At 39.9% G+C, this 13,868-nt stretch overlaps 1 protein-coding gene across 1 annotated transcript in view; it reads left to right on the top strand.

Annotated features, from left to right (window-relative positions):
* The first annotated feature begins 289 nt into the window (after positions 1 to 289).
* The window catches only part of LOC134670419 (tyrosine-protein phosphatase non-receptor type 4), a 28,066-nt gene continuing 14,487 nt past the window's right edge, over positions 290 to 13,868 (top strand). Inside the window, exons 1-5 of the mRNA XM_063528267.1 lie at positions 290 to 866; positions 2,975 to 3,103; positions 11,761 to 11,974; positions 12,512 to 12,720; positions 13,554 to 13,706. Coding sequence (XP_063384337.1) covers positions 696 to 866; positions 2,975 to 3,103; positions 11,761 to 11,974; positions 12,512 to 12,720; positions 13,554 to 13,706 — 876 coding nt within the window. The 5' untranslated portion in view covers positions 290 to 695. The remainder of the gene's footprint in view (positions 867 to 2,974; positions 3,104 to 11,760; positions 11,975 to 12,511; positions 12,721 to 13,553; positions 13,707 to 13,868) is intronic.

Raw genomic sequence — 13,868 nt, 5'->3', positions numbered from 1 at the left:
TTATACTTAACAAACACATGCAAAAGAGAAACACAATAAATGTGTATCATTCCAACTAAGCTAAGAAAACCTCACATGTGCCTTTCTGAGACGAACGCTAATTACATTATGCACTCTTAACAGCGCCCATTCGTACTTTAGCTATGAGGTCCCGGAACACGGAATAAAAGATTTTGAAACGATGCTTTTAAATATACGGATCCGGAAGGAAAAACAGCAACGGAATTCCGTCGGGTTTACCGTGAAAGAAAGCCAAGCAATAACAGAACGCAACGTCCCGCCTTTGACGTTTATCTGTGGAAATTCAATATGGCGACAATTTATAAAAAAAAATAAACAGTAGCAAGATGATAAATGAATGTAATGCGTAGATACTGGCCATTTTAATGGCTTTTAGAGCGGAATTATACAAACTTTACAGCTAATAGTCGTTTCCTAAGGAGAAGTTGCCTTATTACGCCTATGTGACTTATGCAAAACGTTACAATAATAGCTTGTAGCTGCCGCTTAACGAAGGAAGGAAAATACATGAGTGAGGTCATATGATTCACGGGGTTAACTAAGTTTACAAAGATAATACGTAATTGTGCTGTGTCTGTGAGCGTGTGTGGTGGTGTCGACGGTCGCAAACCATCTGCGGCCGATTTGTACCGCGAAGTGTCTGACTTATAACTTAAGAATTTATTCCGGTTTCGATGAGTAATCGATTAGATGAGATGATCGAAAGCGTTTCGCGGCGTGCCTTCAGTAGTTCCAGTGGCACTTACAATGTCCGAGCGTTGGAGCTGCAGAGAGAGCGAAAACTCAACATAATAAATGTTACCGTACAGTTCTTGGACGACACCCAACACTCTTTTCAAATTGAGGTAAGGACAGCTGTTCGTCATTTGTTTGACAAGTTTTTTTTGCAAGCTCTGTCATGTAGTAGTTTGTCAGCCAGTATTCTAAATTGGGACCAAAGAGTAAGGGCCAACTAATTAACCTCTTTAATAAGTACTAGAAACAAATCAGGACTGGCTGTAACACACTACTACCTTAGAGTATATTGAATATATAACTACTAGTGTTCAAAATTAATGTTAATTTGATTTGTAAAGGATTAAAAATTAGATTAGCTATAGCTGGAATTAAACCTATGTGTAAAAGGTATTTTACTGCTTTATTAATTGTTATAATATTGCCTACTTGTTAAAGAAGTATGATTAGTATTTAAATGTAAGCGCAGACAAAATCTTTACTCACTGGAAATCTTAGACTTATTATCACAAACCTTATTAGGCAATCTTTATAAAAATATATATTCTATCAAAAGCAGTTAAAGTGGACAGAAATTAAATTGTTGTTATAGCGGCAACAGAAATACATCAAACTGTGAAAATTTCAACTGTCTAGCTATCACCGTTCATGAGATACAGACTGGTGACAGACAAACAGACGGACAGCGGAGTCAAACAGTCTTCCCTATCTCTAGGGACTGAAACTTTAAAATAAAGCATTGCTGCGCTTGTACATTCCACTGTGAGCCGTCAAATTGTCATGAAAGAAACCTTATGTAGTGTTTTCATCATTTTGGTTTCCAAAAATCGAGCTCATGTTGGAATTTACAAGTGCACCAACAAATGCAAGCAAATGTTTTTTTACTAAACGCAGGTAGCAAATGTATGTAGTGTCACACCGAGAAAAGTCTGAAGCGATTTTGAATAGCCACGCAGTGCAAGTGTCATTCACTTCAAACTTCTATGAAATTATGATGCGTAAATAACACTTCCACTGCGTCACAAATCGCTGCAGACTTTTCTAGGTCTAACTCTACTCGCAATTAACACTAATCAATGTGTAAATCGGCTACAATATGATCAATTAAGAAGTAGGAACATAAACTACTAGCACAGAAGAGTATCTCCTTCTTCTTCATTCTCTCATAACTGAGGATCATGACCAACAACTATGTCCCTCCATTTATCGCGAACAAGGGCTATGGGGGCTGCCCTCTACATGGAACCACATGCTTGTCTAATGGAATCTGACCATCTTGCAGGGGCTCTTCTAGCGCGCTTGAGAACTTGCCGCAGTATACCTACTAGGTACCTACTAGATAGTGCAATTATAGTATGGCATGTAAGATTCATACTATTTGCTATTAATTTAGAACGAACACAATACTGATAAGATATACATTTTAACTAAATTAGGAACAAATGTTATCTGTGTTACTGCAATTTATTAATAATGAATTGCCTGATTGCCCTACTTGGAAATATAGGGTAAATGTGTAAATTAAACAGCAATTAAGTACAATTTAATTAAACAATATTAATAATCTTATCGGAAAATGTCTAATAATTGCATATCTAATTATTTTACTGTTGCAATTTAAATTTGTTTTTATTGTTCCATACTAAAAAGGTAAAAAAAGTACTCTGTAACTCTGTCCATCAGTCTGTCTGTCACATTTCTAGATATCTCGAGAACTGCTTACGCTGTATGTAAAAATAAAACTCTGAATCTGAATCTGAAGGCTAACCCGAAGCATTGAGTGTGAGCTGAGTTGGGCAAAATTTTAAAGACTAGTTTTTTATTACGGTTGACATCAGCCAAAAACTTAAAACAAAAACCCTTTATATCACCGTTTCCCTCTTTATAACCATAAATGACCATGTTTTTAAAAAATCTGCCAGCACACTCAGAAATCCCAGGCAATCTGGATGAATCTCAAATAGACAACATCCCTATGTATGATTTATTCACATTCAATTTAATATGAAATAGTTACCTACTTACATGCTATGTATACAGTCAGCAAAACTAGGCTGCCTTAGAACCATGTCAAATTAAGACATAGTAAGATATTCCTTACCATTAAGCTAATATTATAAAATTATTTGAATTGTTCAATGGTAGCTCAGGGTGCCATCTAGCATTTTTAACTAAACTTTTATTTCTTTATTAATATTTTAATATTTTTTGATTCCAGAAAAAAGCAAAAGGCAGTGCACTGTTAGAGCAAGTATTCCAACACATAGAACTAATTGAGAAGGACTATTTTGGACTACAGTTTACGGAGAATGGTGCAGCACCGAATGCTACTAACACAGAAATTACGGTATGTTTGTTTATTTTTGCATTTAAAAGGTTTTTTTTTGGAAAGTACCGCGTGATCACCGATCGGCCGTCATAGAAGATGACATGTCGGACGCCTCGGCCCGGGTCCGGCCCGGTCTAGCGTGAGTCGTCCTTTATTTTTCCAAAGGCGAAAATCTGGAAATAAAATCAAGAGAGTAATGACCAGAGTTCGGACAATTTATCGCAAAAATAAATACTGCATAGAACATGATACAATTTTTTTAACAATTTTGAAATGCGGATTTTGAGTATAATCTGGAAATTTTATGAAGATATTGTGTACATACATATAGGTCATTACCTAATGGCTTGTAAGACCATATAGACCATACTGAGACAAACTGAGTAGGTTAATTAACTTCAATTTGTATGTCACACGGCCATGCAACTTCAAATTAACGAGACCAATGATTTGGCCCACATATTCTTAAGTACTTGTTAGTATTTATGTTCTGATTGTTTTATATGACACACTCTTTGTTTTGGTTTGTTATACAGAATTCGATAGAACAAACTAACAGCAGTTAAAAAAAAACACTATAGTAAGTAAGTATTACCAGGTATTACTTACTACTTACTTACTTGGCTGCTGCGATGACCCAAAATGAGTCTTAGCCTCCAACACAAGAGCACGCCACTTTGCTCGGTCGAGAGCGGTATTACGCCAGCTTTAAAAAAAAATCAACTGCTTAAAACCAATGTTTCTTGAAAACCGATAACTATACAAGATAAATGACAAAAAATTAATTAATTAAAAAATTAAAAACACGACTGCTGCATTTTAAAGCGAACTGAAAAGCTAAAAATAATGTTCATATGTTAGTTACATAACTTTATAAATCTAAATTGGAATGTAAATATACACTCACGGTCATTCACAGTAAATACAAAGGGCTATGCGCATTTATGGCCGTGACGTAGGTACGTGTACATTTAATTTCAATTACAGTCGGGGGACCTTGGTGTGCCTGTGCCTAAGTGCATCTCATTAAAAAAGTCCCCCGACTGCAATAGAAATTAAATGTACACGTACCTAATACGTCACGGCCATAAATGCGCATAGCCCTTTGTATTTACTGTGAATGACCGTGAGTGTATATTTACATTCCAATTTAGATTTATAAAGTTATGTAACTAACATATGAACATTATTTTTAGCTTTTCAGTTCGCTTTAAAATGCAGCAGTCGTGTTTTTAATTTTTTAATTAATTAATTTTATTTTAAACATTTTAGTGAAAAATACTAAGTATAAAACTATGACTTATAGGTATATAGAGTTCCCCCGGCCATTTAGTTTGTCCACGAAGTTTTTTTTTATGCGGATATTAGCTCCTGGGGCCTTTTAATTAAGCTCACCGTCCCGGAATACGTCCGGGCGTCTTTTCTGTGGATAATATGTGGATGTGTTCACAATTTGGGATATTCGACATTTTTTAATATCTTAGCTTCTTAACTTCTTAAAAAGAAGAAGACATTTTTAATTACAATGGCCATGGTTTGAAGGTCCACAATAAAGACTCATAATTTTGGACCGCGTGCAGCGTGCCACGTACGTTGGGCTACGCTCGACTCTTTTAGTATGAGGGCGCCGAAGGCGCCCGGCTTTTGTATGCGCACAACGCGATACGCACACGTCGGGCTAAGCCCGACACTTTTAGTAAGAAAAAGTCGAAGGCACCTAGCTCTGCACCGCGTGCAGCGTGCCACGTACGTCGGGCTACCTACGCCCGACACTCTTAGTATGGGTACGGCGCGCCACATACGTCGCGCTACCTACGCCTGACACTCTTAGTATGGGGGCGCCGAAGGCGCCCGGTTTTGGAACGCATACAGCGCGCCACGTACGTTGGGCTACGCCCGACGCTTTAAGTATGAGGGCGCCGGGGGCGCCCGAGATTGGTAAGCGTACAGCGCGCAACGTACGTCGGGCTACCGGGCGCCGGGTTTGGTACGCGTTGGGCGCGCCACGTAGGTCGGGCTACGCCCGACGCTTTAAGTATGAGGGCGCCTTCGGCGCCCGGTTTTGGAACGCATACATCGTGCCACATACGTCGGGCTACCTACGCCCGACACTCTGAGTATGAGGTTTGTTACGCGTTGGGCGCGCCACGTAGGTCGGGCTACGCCCGACGCTTTAAGAGTGCTATTACATTTCGGGGTTGAGCGAGTTTAGGTATTTTACGCGCTGCGGCAGGCCGTGCGAGCTCAGTATTCCGATCCCTTCTACCACACTCGCACTACAATGATGGATTAAACATTCTTGATCCTTCGCGAAGCATATTGAAATCAACCATAACAACACTAACTGTACTTAACTTATAAAGTCCTAAAACTGTTATTTGGTAAGTACGAAAATACTAAATGCAGTGCAAATGTACATAGGGGCTGTTCATAAATTACGTCATCTATTTTTGACCCCCCCATCCCTCAAATCATCCAAAAATCATGCTTCGGATGACTATGTTTCCTCCTACGTCATGCTACCATCATCCGATGTCCAGACCCCCTCCCCCCCTCCTCCCATTTGAAACGACGTACTTTATGAATAGCCCCATACTCGTACTTATGAACGTATATTACTCGAAAGAAATTATAGGTACTCGCTTATTTACAAGAAACAAGTTACAAGAAACTGAAGATACACAGGGACTGATGATGGAGCTGGAAGGTGGCCACGGGTACCAGTCTATCATGTAACTAAACCACTTCGTGTTTGGGCTCGTTTGATTCGTCTCAACAAGATCTTTGACACTGAAGATACACAGGGTCTGATGATGGAGCTGGAAGGTGGCCACGGGTACCAGTCTCTCATGTAACTAAACAATTTCGTGTTTGGGCTCGTTTGATTCGTCTCAACAAGATTTTTGACACAAGACAGTACTCAGGGTCTGATGATGGAGCTGGAAGGTGGTCACCATTACCAATCAACCATACAACTAAACCACATCGTGTTTAGGCTCGTTTTATTCATCTCAATAAGATCTTTGACACTATATAGGTGATACTCAGAGTCTGATGATGGAGCTGGAAGTTGGTTACCGGTACCAATCAACCATGCAACTAAACCACTTCATGTTTAGGCTCGTTTGACTAGTCTCAACAAGATCTTTGACACTAGGTGATACTCAGAGTCTGATGATGGAGCCGGAAGGTGGTCACCGGTACCAATCAACCATGCAACTAAACCACTTCATGGTTAGGCTCGTTTGATTAGTCTCAACAAGATCTTTGACACTAGGTGATACTCAAGAGTCTGATGATGGAGCTGGAAGGTGGTCCCGGTACCAATCAACCATGCAACTAAACCACTTCGTGTTTAGGCTCGTTTGATTCGTCTCAACAAGATCTTTGACACTAGGTGATAAACCAAACACGAAGCCCAAACACGAAGTGGTTCAGTTATGTGATAGACTGGTACCCGTCGCCACCTTCGAGCTCCATCATCAGACCCTGAGTAGTATCTTGTGTCAAATATCTTGTTGCGACGAATCAAACGAGCCCAAACACGAAGTGGTTCAGTTACATGGTAGACTGGTACCCGTGGCCACAGTCCAGCTCCATCATCAGACCCTGAGTACTTACTTGTGTCCAAGGTCTTGTTGAGACGAATCAAACGAGCCCAAACATGAAGTGGTTCAGTTACATGATAGCAGTGTTGGCAAAAAATCAATTTGAATTGACGATTGACGATTGAGAATTGACCGATCAATTCGAATTGACGATTGACGAAACTAATTCTAAATCTACTGATTGAAGATTGACGATTACTAATCGTTAATTCGAATTGATCGGTCAATCCTCAATCGTCAATTCGGATTGACGATTACTTTTTATGTACCTACCTAATGTCCTTTTTATTTAGGCCATTTTTGTGAAACTGACCAAATGCGTTTAAAAGCGGTGTCTGAGTTTACCAAAGGTTCCGAAACATGTTTCCGACGGCTATATGAAGGATGTCCTTTTTAGATTGAGAATTGATTTAATCCGAATTGAGGATTGGTGCGTTAATTCCAATTGATTCAATCGGATTGACGCGTCAATTCGATTGATCAATCCGGATTGATTTAGTTCAGATTGATGCCAACACTGCATGATAGACAGGTACCCGTCGCCACCTTCGAGCTCCATCATCAGATCCTGAGTACTATCTTGTGTCAAAGATTTTGTTGAGATGAATAAAACGTGCCTAAACACGAAGTGGTTCAGTTACATGATAGACTGGTACCCGTGGCCACCTTTCAGCTCCATAATCAAACCTTGTGTATCTTCAGTGTCAAAGATCTTGTTGAGACTAATCATGGACTAGTTGCATGGTTGATTAGTACCGGTGACCACATTCCGGCTCCATCATGACCCTGAGTACTATTATCTTGTGTCAAAGATCTTGTTGAGACGAATAAAACGAGCCTAAACACGAAGTGGTTTAGTTGCATGGTTGATTGGTACTGGTGACCACCTTCCGGCTCCATCATCAGACCCTGAGTACTATCTTAAGTCAAAGATCTTGTTGAGCCGAATCAAACGAGCCCAAACACGAAGTGGTTTAGTTGCATGGTTGATTGGTACCGGTGACCACCTTTCGGCTCCATCATCAGACCCTGAGTACTATTTTGTGTCAAAGATCTTGTTAAGACGAATAAAACGAGCCTAAACACGAAGTGGTTTAGTTGCATGGTTGATTGGTACCGGTGACCACGTTCTGGCTCCATCATCAGACCCTGAGTACTATCTTGTGTCAAAGATCTTGTTGAGACGAATCAAACGAGCCCAAACACGAAGTGGTTTAGTTGTATGGTTGATTGGTACCGGTGACCACCTTCCGGCTCCATCATCAGACCCTGAGTACTATCTTGTGTCAAAGATCTTGTTGAGACGAATAAAACGAGCTTAAACACGAAGTGGTTTAGTTGCATGGTTGATTGGTACCGGTGACCACCTTCCAGCTCCATCATCAGACCCTGAGTACTATCTTGTGTCAAAGATCTTGTTGAGACGAATCAAACTAGCCCAAACACGAAATGGTTTAGTTGCATGGTTGATTAGTACCGGTGACCACCTTCCGGCTCCATCATCAGACCCTGAGTACTATTTTGTGTCAAAGATCTTGTTAAGACGAATAAAACGAGCCTAAACACGAAGTGGTTTAGTTGCATGGTTGATTGGTACCGGTGACCACCTTCCGGCTCCATCATCAGACCCTGAGTACTATCTTGTGTCAAAGATCTTGTTGAGACGAATCAAACGAGCCCAAACACGAAGTGGTTTAGTTGCATGGTTGACTGGTACTGGTGACCACCTTCCGGCTCCATCATCAGACCCTGAGTACTATCTTAAGTCAAAGATCTTGTTGAGCCGAATCAAACGTGCCCAAACACGAAGTGGTTTAGTTGCATGGTTGATTGGTACCGGTGACCACCTTCCGGCTCCATCATCAGACCCTGAGTACTATCTTGTGTCAAAGATCTTGTTGAGATGAATAAAACGAGCCTAAACACAAAGTGGTTTAGTTGCATGGTTGATTGGTACCGGTGACCACCTTCCGGCTCCATCATCAGACCCTGAGTACTATCTTGAGTCAAATAAATACATATAGAATGTCAGGTCGTTTCAAATATTTTTAATCCTGTCCGGTAGTTTATTAAACTGTACCATTATAAATTATAATACTATAAAAACAGTGCTAGGATCAAAGTCTCTCGTTGCGGTTTACACGCACACAGTATAGCGTTTTACACGGCGCCCGCCGCACACAATGATAAAAAACCTCGTCGTCGCCGTTGAAAATGTGCGGAGCCGACCGACACACGTCCTGCCTGTACAAGCTCTGCCGCGGCACTGAGCTGGCGAGCGTGCGTCATCGGTAATATAGAGTAGTTTTCAAAAAATTGCCAAAAAATTATAGTAGAATTTCATAAACACAAATGTATACCAACAGTATAAGCAAACGTTGCAGATTGCTTGAGTATGAAAATGACTTCGATATTAAGTAGATTTTCGTAGAAATTGACACTTGTTTCGGAGAGAAAATTGAGTTCGTTTTACTTTGATTTTCTCTTTCTCAAAGGTATGTAGGAAAAATATCGTTTGATATGCCTAAAGTACAGGGTATTAGTAATACAAAATAGCCAGGTTTAGCAGAGTAAACTTCTCAACATTTCCAAATAAGAGCTTGCCGTTCAGTACTTCACGCGGTTTTTCGGAAACGACCATCAGAAAAAAATTCATTACTAATTTAATAAGTCCTTTTTCTAATATTTACAACGATATTTAAAAAGATAAGAAGATGCTTTTACTGGAACAAGTACTCATTGTTTCTAATAATTAGCACAAAGTCCTGAATTTCGTCGACTAGTATCATCAATTTTGCATTATTTCGACTTTTCTTGTAAGAGCGCTCTTAAGTATGAGGGCGCCTTCGGCGCCCGGTTTTGGAACGCATACATCGTGCCACATACGTCGGGCTACCTACGCCCGACACTCTGAGTATGAGGTTTGGTACGCGTTCGGCGCGCCACGTAGTTCGGGCTACGCCCGACGCTTTAAGTATGAGGGCGCCTTCGGCGCCCGGTTTTGGAACGCATACATCGTGCCACATACGTCGGGCTACCTACGCCCGACACTCTGAGTATGAGGTTTGTTACGCGTTGGGCGCGCCACGTAGGTCGGGCTACGCCCGACGCTTTATGTATAAGGGCGCCTTCGGCGCCCGGTTTTGGAACGCATACGTTGTGCCACATACGTCGGGCTACCTACGCCCGACACTCTGAGTATGAGGTTTGGTACGCGTTCGGCGCGCCACGTAGGTCGGGCTACGCCCGACGCTTTAAGTATGAGGGCGCCTTCGGCGCCCGGTTTTGGAACGCATACATCGTGCCACATACGTGGGGCTATCTACGCCTGACACTCTGAGTATGAGGGCGCCGAAGGCGCCCGGGTTTGGTACGCGTTCGGCGCGCCACATAGGTCGGGCTACGCCCGACGCTTTAAGTATGAGGGCGCCTTCGGCGCCCGGTTTTGGAACGCATACATCGTGCCACATACGTCGGGCTATCTACGCCTGACACTCTTAGTATGAGGGATTCTAAAGTTAAGAAGAAATGATCGAGGTTGGTATGTACCTACCTAAGCACGTGTAAAATCAAAATTTGTTTTTTTTTATTTGCAGTCGGGTTAAATTAGTAGGCAAGTACCTACAATTTTATTCACAAGAAATTATATAAGAATGCAATAAGCCAGAAATTATTCAAACCCTACCCCCTACCCTACTCTATCCCCTACCCCCTACTCTATCGCTTAAATCGAAGTTCACAGGTTTAGATTTCAATAGGGTGATTTAGAACATGTTTGTGTTTAGTTCCTTTAACCTTATAAAAATATATACAAATCATATGGATGATTTGTATATATTTTTATGATCAGCGGTCAATACCCTTTCATTTGATAGGTCACTAAATTAGATAGAAGGATTTATTTTTCTTAGCACATTTTGTGAATCCTTATACTACCAAAATAAGACTTGAACGCGTATGTTGCATACATATTTTAAATCGTCTTTCAAAGCTCTTCATTTTGAGGCCCCACTCGATAGGTTTGCAAGATTTTTTTTTCTAAACATCACGCAATATCATGTATTATGTCCGCCATATTGATTTTATTATGACGTCACATAGCCTATGTTAGTCGGGATGACGTAAGGATTCTAATGATATATCATTTATCTAAATCGGTCAAGGCATTCAGAAGTTATGGTGGAATAAAGAAACTCACGTACATACAAACATGAACGCTGAAAACAATACACTCTTTTTGTTTGGGCAGTCGTGTAAAAATAAGCCTTGGGAATGTACAAAGTACCTACATATATAATTATATATAGGGAATGTACATATTCCAGCTTCCTTGAAATAAATTTAATATACCTAGAGACCCAGATAATAACATTTTAAAACAAAGGCCATTGCGTATTCATAACTCGGTCAGGAAACACCAGCACTAAGGAAAAATCTAACTTATTACATATGCCTATTTTCCTTAGAAACAATACGTAGTTATCATGGGAGTTCCCCGCATCAATGATAGAAAGGGGGCATGCCTCTGACGTATTTGTATTTTCTCAATGAGATATATTGACGTGGTAGTGGACGTAGATAAGCCAACCCCGTTATCGATGTTGCAATTAATTGAGTATAATTCCATTATAACTCGTTTGATGGGTGTATAGTGTATAGTAATTCAATATTTAGGAATAATTTTTAGCATAAATTTCATAGTAAAAAAAAGTTATGCGTAATTACGTTAATGCCAATTTGAATTAGGAGTGCATATTATGTTGAAATGAACTGCATATGAATGCCGCCGAATGAGCCGGGGATCCGACAGACCTCGTCGGCGATGGCGGAATAACTTGGACTCCTTTTTGAGAGGCTGGCCAGATAGCACAAAACAGAGACGAGTGGAAGAAGAGGGGGGAGGCCTTTGCCCAGCAGTGGGACACAGTGGGCTCTGAATAATAAAAATAATAAATGAGTATTATGTTATGCGATTTGATATAGACCCCGCCTGCCCTGCTCTCTAAAGCTAACTGTGACTTGGTCTTACCTCATTAATGGTGGAACTTCTTTCATCTTACCTTACAGCGTTGGTTAGACCCAAGCAAGTCAGTCAAGAAGCAAGTCGGAGGCAACGCGCAGTTCTGGCTAGCGGTCCGGTTCTACCCTCCAGAACCTTCTAGACTGGCCGAGGAGTTCACCAGATATCTGCTCTGTCTGCAGCTGAGGAAGCTACTGCTGGATGGAAGGATGACCGCTCCTAAGAATACTTTGCTGTTACTTGCTTCATTCACAGTGCAAGGTAAAACCGTATTATAATTATTTGACTTTTACTATGTCTGGTGTCGGGTACAGTCGGTTGTGTAATGGTTAATATAATTATAAAAAAACTATCATACATTATTGTTATTTTTATAACATTAATATATTATTGTTATAACACCACTTGATATATTATTGTATGTTATAATGTAATTTTTATTATACGTTTCCTTTATTATATCGTGATATCATCTAAACTGCCATTGATATAATGCCTAATGTAAATAATCTTCAAATAGTATATAGACATATTTTATAATTACATTTGCTATATTATATTTTTGTATAACGTAATACTTCATACAATTTTATCAAGTATAAATACATATATTGTATAACATTTTTTGACATATTTATTTTACTTATAACGTAGTTTTACATACTTTTTAGTAGCAGTTATAGAGCAGAATAAATCGTTCTGAAAATGCAATAATATTCGGTGGATCCTTATCAAACATAGACAATAGGCTTACAAATTCGAACACTAAAATTTATATAAAACATACGTTTATTTCAGCGGAACTCGGCGACTACAATGTATCAGAACATCCGCCGGACTATCTGTCCGAACACAGATTGGTGCCTAAACAGTCCGCCGAGGACGAGAGAAGAATACGTGAACTACATAAGTTACATAGTGGACAGGCCCCTTCTGACGCTGAAGCGAATTTTCTAGAACATGCGAAAAGATTGGACTGTTATGGTGTCGAATCTCATCCTGCTAAGGTAAGGACTATGTTACAGATTGTGTAATCTCTCAAATTATCAGCTAGAGCACAAATTTAGGCTTAAACAGTCTGCCGAAGAAGACAGAAGGATACGTGAACTACATAAGTTACATAGTGGACAGGCCCCTTCTGACGCTGAAGCGAATTTTCTGGAACATGCCAAAAGATTGGACTGTTATGGTGTCGAATCTCATCCTGCTAAGGTAAAGACTATATTACAAATAAGTGTGTAATCTTTCAAATTATCAGCTAGAGCATAAATTTGTGCTATAACAGTCTGCCGAAGAAGACAGAAGGTTACGTGAACTACATAAGTTACATAGTGGACAGGCCCCTTCTGACGCTGAAGCGAATTTTCTGAAACATGCGAAAAGATTGGACTATTATGGTGTCGAATCTCATCCGGCTAAGGTAAGGACTATATTACAGATAAGTGTGTAATCTATGAAACTACCTATTGGTAGTATTGAAACACATAACAGTGCCTAAATCTGAAGATAGAACAATACGACATCGACAACTATAAAAGTTACATAGTCGGCAGGCCTCTTCTGACCCTAAAGCGAATTTTCTAGAACATGCCAAAAGATTGGATTGTTATGGTGTCGAATCTCATCCGGCTAAGGTAAAGACTATATTACAGATTACAGATAAGTGTGTAATCTATCAATCTATCTATTGGAACACACATTAGTGCCTAAATACTCTGAGGATGGAAGAATATGACACTGGTACTATAGTAATATCTATAACTAAATATACCTAACTACCTAGTGTACTTACTCGTATTCGTTACGCGGTTTATTGCATTTTCTTTTTTTTCTTTTTAAGGATTACAACGGAAAGGACATATTTATTGGCGTCACCTCAATAGGTATAGTCGTCTTCCAGAACAACATTCGAGTGAACACGTTCTCTTGGAGTAAAATCGTCAAGATTTCCTTCAAGAGGAAACAGTTCTTTATTCAACTTAAGCGGGAACCAGTAAGTATTCGATTTTTTTTTTAATTAATTTTAATTTAATTTTATATGTTGACTCAAAAAACAATGACTCGTAAGTTGGACATTCAATTCAGGAATTGCAAATTTAAACTTGACATTTGCTCTTTGTGCCACGAACCAGGGGTTCCTATTTTGCCCCCTACA

Source organism: Cydia fagiglandana, chromosome 13 (assembly GCF_963556715.1).
Source record: "Cydia fagiglandana chromosome 13, ilCydFagi1.1, whole genome shotgun sequence".
Lineage (NCBI taxonomy): Eukaryota > Metazoa > Arthropoda > Insecta > Lepidoptera > Tortricidae > Cydia > Cydia fagiglandana.
This window is presented reverse-complemented; position numbering and strand designations above follow the sequence as displayed.